Source organism: Typopeltis vanoorti, chromosome 3, assembly GCF_054136105.1.
Source record: "Typopeltis vanoorti isolate ZY-2024b chromosome 3, IOZ_Tvanoo_1.0, whole genome shotgun sequence".
Lineage (NCBI taxonomy): Eukaryota > Metazoa > Arthropoda > Arachnida > Uropygi > Thelyphonidae > Typopeltis > Typopeltis vanoorti.
Window position 1 is genome coordinate 140,719,492 of NC_143551.1, and position 12,669 is coordinate 140,732,160.

The following is a 12,669-nucleotide window of genomic DNA, read 5'->3' on the forward strand; positions in this document are numbered from 1 at the left end:
TGTTATCAAGCTATTCATAGGTAAAGCAATACCTTCTGAAATAGAAAACTTAATTCTTCAGATGATGATGAGACAGTATTTATAATATGTTTATGCCAAGAAAGATGGATTCTAGATGAGATTAATCTCAAAAAAGAGAAACGTTATTTTGTCTGCATATTTGGATTATTGTTTAAATAAGCCTGAAAATTTTGTGTGTGTGTGTGTGAGAGAGAGAGAGAGAGAGAGCAGGATTGAGTCTTACTAGCCTTGAAATTAACAAGGTTATCACAAAGAAACTCATCAAAGAATGGTTTAGAGATCAGAATTTAGGGCTGCAGAAGTTGATGTGCTTGAAGATTTTTGTAATTTGTGTAATGCAAGAGCTGCTGTCAAATGAGAAAGACAGAACAGTGTATTCAAAATCTGTGTATCATATCTCCTATAACACAGTATACGTGTTGCCAAGTCACTGCATTATAGAATTTCTTGCAATAAAAATAGCAAGGCATACAAAGAAAATAAGATTATGGGCAGAAACACTCAAAATCTGTACACTCTTATAAGTAATACTGTACACTAAAAATGCTATTACAGTTTTAAGCATCTTTAATTCCAAATAAATAAATGAAGAAATACAGTGAATCCTGTATTTCTTTAGGCCATGTTCTAATTGACTATGCAGCATTTCAATTATTCCTGCTAAACTGTTTCTTTTATTTTCACAGCATCGTCTCTGATGATGCACAATGTGATTCCTTTATGCCTGTTGCTCTCACAATTCTTATAACCAAAATGCTTACTCATATTTAGGATACTGTATTAAATACTTATCAAGAAAAGTACAAAACTTTGAAGAACAGTGCAATACACACTCATGGGACAACATGTGATTCTACTAGAGAGAGAGAGAGAGAGAGAAAAGTTGAGTATTCCTCCATAGGTCGCTGTTTGGTCAGATGCCATTTTTCACATATATGTGAAAGCTAACACACCTTCACATTTTAGTGATTTTATTACTCTATTTATATATCACATATGAACAAATTCAAGATTATAGAGGTGTATTATAGGAGAAACAATGGTACTAAATTCACAGTTGGCTGGAGAAGGTCATCATGATATACAGAAGGTAAAGAACAAATGACAGAACAAAGCACTATGGAACACTAGAAGTAGTTGCAAAACTTGAGGATAAAGATGACAGCAATACACAGAGTAATAAAAAATAGTTAAATAGTAAAAGATTTTTTTTTGACTCATTGGCATCTGTGGCTATAATGTGCCATGTCAAATGGTAAAAAAAAAAGTAATGAATATTTACGTATAAGTAAATAAGTTGAAAAATAATATTTGATGTATAAAAATAAAAATTAAAAATAGCAGATTAAATATATAGTTATAGGATGTTATATACTTGTATAAAGATCAATTTCTTGTAAAAAAATTTAAAACAAGTGGGTATATATATCACATTCACAAGTCAGAGAAAATCTCCCTGAATATAAGGCTCAGGTAGATTTACTAAGAGCAGTAAAATAATGACTGTTCTTGATAAAGAATGATTCATATAACCAGAGCAGTCAATTAAAATATATGTGATGGTTAATGCAGAGCCATGGTACTCACACGTCATCACTCCTCAATAGAAAGGAATGTGTAGATGACCATAGCCTACATGGAACCAAGCAAGAACAACTTCCTTACTAAGAACCCTGTGCAGACTTAAAGTTAACTTTCAGGATTATTCTAGTATAGCTTGCTGTTCTCTCTCTCTTCCTATGCTGTAATGGTTGCCTCTGTTATTAATCTCTGTCTTATCATATGCCTGTAATCCATGCAGGGGGACAGGTCAGGTAAACGATGGTATCCTAAGAAACAAGTTAACCTAGTTCTACAATCAATGCCTTATTTCCCTTGAATTTGGCTGGGATCCAACACAGACAAGCATCCAGACAGAGCTTGTAGTAATGATTTTATTTGCAAAGGGATATACAATAATAAATTAAAGAGTTAGTCCTGTAGGTTAGTCAAGTAAATAATAGTTTAATATCCGACATGTTTCACTGACTAATATCTGTCAGCATTTTCAAGGATACACTGGCAAGCAATGGAAAGTAACAAAAACTAGGAAACTAACCGACAATTCTAAAAATTATATAAAGTTATCACTGTGCGTGATACAATACGCGTGTCACAAGTACAACGTTTTATTTGTTGAGATATTTATTGTAATTTTCATGAAAGTTCATTTCTTTTTGGTTAAATGATCTGATTAGACTTTTCCATATATCTGGTAGGATTAGGCCTTGATTCTTATTTAAGTTACCTGTTGAACGGGCAACTGTAACAGTTTCTTTGAATGTTCTGGAATGGTAGTTCTCTTCTATGTAGGGCATATGACTCATATCCCATTCAATATTATGGTTGGTAGAGGCGAAGTGGGAAGAAAGGCCTGATATATCTTGTCTGTTATTCCTTACACAGCCTATGTGTTCTTTTTTTCTTGTTTCAAAACGTCTAGATGTCTGTCCGATGTAATTGATACCGCATGAACAGGTAAATTATGCTGTAAGCTCCAGAGTATTTGTAGAAAGGATGGCTATCTTTCGGGGATCTTATAAACTTTTGAATGGTCTCAATAGGTTTGAAGGTTACTCTGATATTATATGGTTTTAGAAGAAGAGCTAATTTTTTGGATATGGTACTAACAAATGGAATTGTTATAGAGCTGATGTATTGGGTTTCATCTCGTCTTTGCAGTATGTCATCAAAGAGAATCTTGTTGATGATTCTTGTAGGGTAGCCATTTAGGGATAGATCTCTGGATATTTTTATTAATTTTCTTGTAAGTCACCAGGGTCTGTGGTACACTGTATAGCTTTTTTTTTGAGCATATGGATAATGTTGAGTTTCTGGGATATGTGGTGAGACGAGTCGAAATGGAGGTAGTGTCCAGTGTTAGGGTTTTCTATATACTGACAGGTTGATGCTATTGTCAGTTTGTTTCTTAATAAGGACATCTAGGAATGGAAGTTTATTATCTTTTTCTAGTTCCAATGTGAACTTGATAGTGTTGTGGAAGCAATTAATTTTGTTTAGATAATTATTATTAGTTCTTTTTTGTGATTCCAAATGATGAACATGTTGTCAACATACCTGAACCATGTGGTTGGTTTAGAGGTAATTTGGGATAAAATTTGAGTTTCCAAATTTTCTAAGAATAGGTCAGCACAAGAAGGAGAGAGAAGGCTACCCATGGCTAATCCAGTAAGTTGTTTGTAGTAGGTTTTTTTGCCATGTAAAATAATTCGAAGTTAAACAATGCTTGAACAACTTGGTGATGTTTGGTGGGAACAAGTTTTCTAAGATGTCGATGACTTCTGAAACTGGGATATTTGTGAATGGAGATGTGACATCCAGGCTAGCCATAATATTATCTTCAGAGATACTGGTGTTTTTTAATTTCTCCAAGAAATGTTGGGAGTTCTTGATATAAGAATCAGTGTTGTGAATGTGTTCTTGTAACATTTTGGATAGATATTTTGATAGTTTGTAAGAAGGAGAATGGATGCCATCTACTATTGGACGTAATGGTTACCTTCTTTATGGATTTTGGGAACACCATATAGTCTTGGAGTTAACGGATGCACATTTTTTAGTTTTTTGATTAAGTCCACATGCCAGTTGGACATATCACGTAATACTTCATTGGTATCAAGATGGTTTTTGTGATACCAATGAACTATTACGTGACAAGATATATCAGGCCTTTCTTCCCACTTTGCCTCTACCAACCATAATATTGAATGGGATATGAGTCATATGCCCTACATAGAAGAGAACTACCATTCCAGAACATTCAAAGAAACTGTTACAGTTGCCCGTTCAACAGGTAACTTAAATAAGAATCAAGGCCTAATCCTACCAGATATATGGAAAAGTCTAATCAGATCATTTAACCAAAAAGAAATGAACTTTCATGAAAATTACAATAAATATCTCAACAAATAAAACGTTGTACTTGTGACACGCGTATTGTATTACGCACAGTGATAACTTTATATAATTTTTAGAATTGTCGGTTAGTTTCCTAGTTTTTGTTACTTTCCATTGCTTGCCAGTGTATCCTTGAAAATGCTGACAGATATTAGTCAGTGAAACATGTCGGATATTAAACTATTATTTACTTGACTAACATACAGAATTAAGTCTTTAATTTATTAATACTAGTGGTCAAGAAAAAGGTCATAATAGGGATATATAATAGTTTGAGAAGTATTGTGAAACCCGGGGTTTTCAAATTAAATTCCCACCTTGCATCAACCCCCCACGTTTCCTAAATCCCCCCCCCCCCTTTTAACAGCCTAACAGCAGAAGTATGCAGAACAAAGACAACCTAACATCCAAACAAAGTATGTGCAAAATTTCTTCCTTTACTAGTCGGCATATATTTATCTTTAAAATACACCTATAATGCCCTAAGAATTCTTAAGCAAACAGCCAATGTTTTTCAAAATAAGGGACACTCCTAAACGAAAACAGGCAAAAATAGCCGTAAAAATAATAATTCATAATAGTGCTTCATAAGAACACCAAGAGAAAAAAATATCATTAATTTATTAAACTTACTAATATTTCTCCTGTTTTCTACCTGGCATCTTCAGAGCACAAAGCACTCAATTAAATTATAGTAGAAACAATTTGAATTATAACCTAAAAAAAAAAAAGTCCTAAGATGACACCCTCTATGGGCTAGATAACCATAAAGTTAATTTGGAGAAGTTGGGCAATTGCTCTAAGAATGACTGTCTTCCAGATTCAGGCTGTAGACAACATTTGTGGTAAAAATGCATGCAAACATTCATTATAGGTGCTTGCTCTCAGAATGACTGTCTCCTAGATCTCTGGCAAATTACTGCAACCATACTTGTTGAGGTTTGGGGAGGAGTTCACAGCAGATGCTGTTTCAAAATATCACATCTCTCTGAACTACAGCAACTTCTATACAACACTGATGTTTCTTCCACTTAATTCTGTGTGAATGAGTATCAAAAGCACAGATCACTGGTCCTGACTTGCCATACAGATGATCATGAATGTATTCTCAAATGGGTAGAAATGCTTATGTTGGCAGTTCATGATTAGTTTATTTGGTTTAATTCACAATACAAGAATAATAAGAAAATAATTAATATTTATTTAAATTATTTGCTGATATTTCACTTGTATTATACCCATCTTCACAGCACAAAAATAGTTTGTTACAGTATGTGAACACCAACAATTAGTTAGCAGTGGGACCAGTTTAAAAATTATAATGGACATCAAAAGGAACTAAAGATCTAATTGGCACTATCTATTGTTGGATTAAGGAGAGAGAGAGAGTTAACAAGTATTACTGCTGATAATACTGAATTTTCTGCTTACAGGAAGCCACCCTTTACAGACAGATATATCCATGCATTTTCACAGAATCACCCTTCATAAAAAAAATAGGTATTATCAAAAGTCCTGTATATTGAGCAGACATAATTTGTTCTTCTAAGTCTATTCTATTAGAAGAATTAAATAAAATAAAACTTACTCTATTACTTAATGGATACAGTGAACCTTGATACAGAAAATATTTGATAATTATCATCCCCCTTCATGATTGCAATCTGATGTTAAAATGATCAGCATACCCTACCTTAAAGAACATCTGAACAAATAGCAAGGATCCTTCACAGATATAATTTGTACACCATCTTCAAACCAGCTGAGAAGTTGTCATCTTTCTTACCACCTATCAAAGATACCAAGATATGAAATATATCACCTTTATCCTTGTCTGATGTTTATCAAATACCCTGCTCATGTCATCTTTGCTACTTTGGACAGACCGGCCATTCTGCTATTATTAGAATTGAAGAACATCAAGATTATGGATTCTGAAGGTTCAGGCCTTGATTCTCATGCCATTGACACTAGAAACAGACCTCACTGGAACCATATCAAGATGCTAGACTATAGTAGGTTAAATTTGATCATCTATTTTTTAAATTTTGTGATGTCCTATGCCACTATCCTAATCTTAATCAGGCAGACTGTATACATATTTCTAAGTTTTGGGAAATTATTGCTGTTAATTGTTTATAATTTTTATATATTTAATTCATTATTATTTTTAAATTAATTAATTAAGATACATCTATTCCAATGTCTCTGAACTCTAATAGTGTTTCCTCCTACTAGACAGCTGCAACTGAGACATGATGATAAACGCATGCTGTATGACTCATTCTTGTATTCAGAATTTAAATGTTGTTACCAGTTTTTCTGTCTTCTCCCTCAAAGAAGCTCATGGCATACTAAACAAAATATTAGGAGTAATAAATTACATTTAGTTTTCTTTTACATTTGTGAAGCCATTATTCAAAAACAAAATACAGTATATCTAATGTGCATGTCCCTATTAAACAACTAATAATATGTTCTTTTTATAAGTGTATCCAGTCTTATCAATAATCTATGGACTGGATGGCTTCAACAACCTGAGGCAATGCCTTGAACTCAATTAAGAGCAGCCATATGAAACAAGGCAGGTCATCAAGAGTTGGAGTCAGCCACAGAATACATAATTATTTATTATGATGCACAATAAAAAAAAAAAAAACATACAATATAAAAACAAATTCCAAAACCTTGTATCATTGTAGATTTAAACATTTATTTGAGAGTATGCTATAAACTAGCCTTTTGTACACATTGCCCATTAAAGCATACCCTATTTATTTTTAATTTAAAATAATATTTATGGTGTATGCTGCAAGTAGTGTTGAGCACATTACTACTCAGCCATTGATGATTATCTATTTCACTCATCAGAATAATCTATGGACTGGATGGCTTCAACAACCTGAGGCAGTGCCTTGAGCTCAATTAAGAGCAGCCATATGAAACAAGACTAGTCATCAACCATAAGCAGAACCAATTATGCGATGAAGCATTACGTCACATCTATCTTGACAAACCAAATATTATTATTGTACAAAGAAATGTTTTTTGTAGATTACTTACTTTTTCAACAGTCTCCAAAGCCCGCTGCCAACATCTCTGTCCTGCCAGTGCTTGACTGAGCAATAAATATAATTTACCAATTACTAATGCTGATCTTGAAGATGATTCAGCCAGCTTAACTCCTAAAATATGAAACAAATAATAATAATAATTTATATGACTATATTGAGGACAAAAAAAAATTTGGAATTTTTTTTTTTTTTTTTACCATAAATATCTTGCAATATATCTAAGCTAAAACAGTGAGATGCAGTTCAAAGCACATGCACTATTTTCTAACACTCTGGTTTTATCTACATTATCATCATAATCTGCATGTTTATTTACTCACAAATAAGCTGTTAAATAACAGCATGATAGCAATGCTTTTCCCAGTATTTGCTTATTTTTTTGTTTAGTCTTCACAACTGTCTCTAATATGTGTGTCGCAAGTGTCTCCACAAAAGAGTAGAAATATTACAAAAACTTGCTAATAGAGAAGCAGTGCAAATGATTTACAAGCAGTATGTCTTCTGCAAAATTTCTACTCAAGTGATATGGACTAATTACTACATTAAGTTCCAACATAAAAATGAACATACAGATGCAGAAGGAGTCCGCACGGTTAGCCTAGTGGCTGTGCGCTTCGCAACCATATGCCTGGGGAAGGAGTGTCCTAGGTTCGATTCCCGTCGGTGACGTGAGGAGCTGAAGGATCTTCCTCAGCCATAGCCAAGTTAGCCAGTCTTGGGCGTGGACAGCAGGGTTTTTTCCCCAGTTTATTCTGGGGTTTTTCATCCCGCAAAGCAGGCAAACTGGCCTTGAGAACTCAACACTACAGGCTATAGGATACACTGGGGCATAAGGCTGACCACCTTATCCTGTAAACGGAGTGAGGTCCGATGATCAATGGACCCTCGACACCGCAAGGTAAAAGAGGGTATAAGATGATGATGATGAGATGCAGAAGGAGAGACTTGTTGTTTTGGAATTATGGACAAAGCAATTAAGACTATGAAGATAGTGTACTATGTCAGTTAATTGCATGCATTCTCCAAACAGTTTGCCTGCTTTGTGAGGTATGCCATTCTCTCCTCTGCCATGTGGAGAATGACTCTAAACAAGAAAACTAATTACATTATTTATGATAGCAATGTCCTCAGACTGGGCCAAGATACAAGAGTGTACAGAACTGGATCAGAAAGTGACAGTCACCTAGTGCTAAGGAATAAAATTAATGCTTGAAATGTTTTGGTTGTGAACCTACAGAACAGCTTACACATGTCAGCTCTTTAGACACAATGTTTTGTGAAGACGGCAAATTAAATATGAAAACAGATAATATGAGGGCTGTTCAATAAGTAATAACACTATTTTACTGTCGCGAAACCACTCATCACAATATTAATTTCTGTGGAATAAAGAAATGTTGCTGTCTGTATTAATAAAAGAGGTTGATAGATGGCATATACGGGCTGATGTGCCAGAGTGTCACGTGACTAAACGCAAGCTTGTTTCGGCGCGCCTACGAGCCGCAACCAGTCGTCGAAATGGAAGCGTCCTTGGAACAGCATTATGCGATTAAATTTTGTGTGCGTTTGCAAAAATCAGCATCGGACACTTTTAACATGCTACGCGAAGCTTTCCACGATGAAGCAATGTCGAGGGCAAGTGTTTTTCGCTGGCATAAAACTTTTAAGGAAGGAAGGCAAAATGTGGAAGATCTTGAACATGAGGGAAGACCTTCAACGTCCATCACAGAGACAATGATCAACACAGCAGCAATTATCATCAAGGAGGATCGCAGAATTACAGTACGCCAGCTGCATGTTGTCCTGAATATTTCTGTGGGAAGGGTTCACTCAATCATGGCTGAACATTTGAGACTGAAATGTGTTTGCGCCCGATGGATTCCCAAACTCTTGACACCGGAGCAAATGCAGCATCGAGTGGATGTGTGCACAGAATGGAAAGAAAGACTGGAACAAGAAGGCGACAACTTCTTAAAACGCATCATTACGGCAGATGAAGCTTGGTTGTATCACTATGACCCTACAATGAAACAAACAAAGCAGTGAATAGAAGCATCCGTCTTCGCCTACCCCCAAGAAAGCAAAAACTGTAAAATCGGCTGGTAAAGTTATGACCATAATGTTTTTTTGACTACGAAGGCATTGTTTACTAACACGCTGTAGAACCTGGGAATACTGTAAATGGCTCATACTATGCGGATTAATGCAAGGCCACATATTACTGGTTGTGTAGTGGACGTTTTGCAGAAGAACAATACAGATATCCTACCACACCCTCCATACAGTCCTGATCTCACACCGTGCGATTTCTGGCTGTTTCCTCAGCTCAAGAAACCACTAAGAGGCCACCATTTCGAAAGCAATAAAGCATGTGTAAAAGCTGCAGAGGCGGTTTTGAAAGAACTCTCAAAAAACGGACTTTCACATGTGTTTAAGAAGTGGATGCAACGTTGGGACAAATGCATCACGTCTCACGGTAGTTACTTCGAAAAAGACCATGTAAACGATGACGATTAAAGGTAATCTGTTTTCTTATAAATATAGTCTTATAACTTATTGAACAGCCTACGTATAATAAGCTGAGTTGGTATAGCAGAAAACAAATACATTTATATTGAACAAGAGAGAAATCAGCTACGACACCAAACTAGCAAGCAGTATACAGGGCACTGCTGAAACCAATTTTAATATATGGACTAGAGAGAAGTCAGTTAAAAAAAAATGACCCATAGTGTTCAGCTGACCAAATGCTGAACACTATGGGTATGAGAGTTCTGGGGAAAATTAAGAGTGAATAGATGGCATCAATAGGAAGACGACATTTAAAATTAAGATATCGGAAAAGAAGTTGACATTACTCACACTCAAACAAAACATGTATGCAGAACTAATCCAAGATGGTACAGTTACTTAAACAGAACTAGGATGGAAAGATTACCAAAACAAGTGTCTGATGCAAAAATGGCAGGAAAAGTCTCATAGGAAGAAATAAGTGGGTTGGAGGATGGCTTGGAGGTCAGAATTAAGGGATGTGGTGGTTGATGCTCTGCAAGTTGAAGTGAGCTGTGTAGAGTAGGGTTTGTCAAATGAAAGGGAAGAGTGCAATGTGCTGTCATCTGCAAAACTGTGTATTGGGTTGGAGGTCAACTGAAGTGGATCAGAAGGAAGAGGGTCGGTGAGAGAACTGAACTTTGTGGGACCCCAGCATTAGTTGGATGGTGAGAGGATAGGGAGCCGTCTACCATCATACATAGTGTGCATCCAGACAGGAAGCTGGTAATCCATCTGCAGAAGTCCTGAGACAGTCCAAATGGTAAGAGTTTGCTTAGCAATCTTATCATACATCCAACCTATAACTCAGCTCTTACGTAAGTGTGTGTGTGATAAAGTCAGGATGACAAAACCAAAAAACTGGTCCTTTTCTACAAAACCATTTATTTGGGAAATGGGTATTCAAAGTTCTTGAAGTGTTATGTTTCTCAACATTAGCAGTTACATAAGAATTTACAAGAATTTATATATTTATGAATCAAATTCTTAGAAAGGCTTATGTGTTTGCAGTACATGTAAAATAGTCCCATATACAAACTTACTAAACATTTAGCTAAATTACCCTCAAATTAATTATGTTTATAGAAAACCCACACATACAGGAAGATATTTGCACAAACAGTCACATTATCATTCCAGCTCAATGATATGGTAGCCTAAAAACACTAATTCACAGAACTGGAGCTATCTGTTCCAATGACAATGCTTTTACTGCTGAACTCACTCACTTGAGTCACACTTTCTTAACCAATAGCTAAAACACTAAATGCTCCACAGAAATCCTCTCCTTCGCCTATCACACAGGACTACAGCAAAACTGTAACTATCCCATACATTCAAGGCACATCTGAAAAGATGTCTAGAGTACTTAATAAATATCAGCTATGCACCATGTTTAAACCATATGTCAAATTGGCAATTCTCATCCGTTCACCTAAGAACAAACTCTTTTCTTTATCACATACAGGAGTTTATGAAGTGCCCTGTTCTTGTGAGCTGGCTTACTATTGACAGACAAGAAGAACTGTTGACATCCACCTTGGTGAACATAAAAAATACATCCGGCACTATCTTTATGGCAAGTCAGGTCTAGCAGACCATGCCTTGGATACCCCCTTCACACAGGATCAAATGGAAGAAAACAGAAGTGCTATGTAGGCACATCTACATAAGTCATTATAAGTCAGAGAGAGAGAGACTGTTTTTGGAATCAACAGTAGCTTTAAAACATAAAAAGTGTAGTGTTCTATCTATTTTTCCAAAATGCCTCTAACATAAGATTTCAAGAATGCTATTGCCATACCTTATGTTAGAGGCATTTCAGAAAAAATAGACAGAACACTACACAAATACAACATCAAAACCACCTTCAAACCCCCAACAAAATTAAGGCACCTACTCAATTCTTCCAAAGATCCTGTTCCACACCTAGCCCACCCAGAGGTTTACAAAATACAATGCAAATGTAACGTATTATACAGAGAGGAAACAGGGCAAACCATCCCAATTAGGAAGGACAAACACAAACGACACATTAAATACCTGAATTTTGAAAAACCGGCCTTTCAGACCACGTACTCCAGACATTCGACAGAAATTATTGGAAAGGTACCAAGTCCCTACACCACACCAAAACCTGGTTCGAGAGGAAATTTAAAGAAGCATGTGAAATGCTAAAACAATCCTAACCTGAACAAAAATGATGGTCTAACCATTCCAAGAATGTGGAGGACCCATTTGCAACCATTATAGCAACCAGAACAAGCCAAAGAAAAATATCAATACAAAAAGACTTGGTGAAGTTTTTTTTTAACATTCAATAGCAACCTGAACTGTACAAGTCCAGAAGAAAATCTTAGTAAGGGAGGACTTTAGCAGGGTTTATTGTAGTATTTTTTTTACCACTAGAGGTCAGGCTAAGTAAAAGATCAATTAACAGCGAAGATTCAATTTACCTTTGTAGAATGCAAGAGCATGTAGCTTGTTTTCATATACACATGTATCTTTCTGATGATGACCTCAATACAGGGATCGAAGCGTCAATTGTTATTTTATTAATAATAAGCAAAACAATAATTTCAATACATGTGTTTTGTGTCCCTAAATTCACAAGTATGAATACATTTACTTTTAGGTAGTTAATTATTGAGAGGCAAATTAAATTTAATGTAACTATCAAAATAATTTTCAGAATAAATTCAGTATTTCGAGAATGAAGCGAAACATGCGGGATAAGAATATTAACTAATAGAATAATTAAAACATGGAATAATAAAATTCTACTTTTCATTTCTAATTTTCTGTTTTCATATTTCACCTAAGTATCATATTATATTAGAAAACACAAAAGGAAAACAATTACATTTAAATTACTGAAACTACATGTATCTAAACTGTTTCTAACATTTCATAAGAATTTTCATTATACTAATGAGCCAGCACTATGCAACAGAATGTTAAAAGAAGGAAAATAAAGTCAATAATTGGGGGGAGTGGGGGAGAAGAGACATTGTGAGTACAAGAAAAGGCTGATTTAGTTATTAAGACAAAGTATGTAAAAACCAAG

At 35.2% G+C, this 12,669-nt stretch overlaps 1 protein-coding gene across 1 annotated transcript in view; it reads right to left on the reverse strand.

Moving 5' to 3' along the window:
* The window catches only part of LOC150108611 (tetratricopeptide repeat protein 37), a 485,241-nt gene that overhangs the window by 380,338 nt on the left and 92,234 nt on the right, over window positions 1–12,669 (reverse strand). Inside the window, exon 10 of the mRNA XM_090416072.1 lies at window positions 7,042–7,163. Coding sequence (XP_090272198.1) covers window positions 7,042–7,163 — 122 coding nt within the window. The remainder of the gene's footprint in view (window positions 1–7,041; window positions 7,164–12,669) is intronic.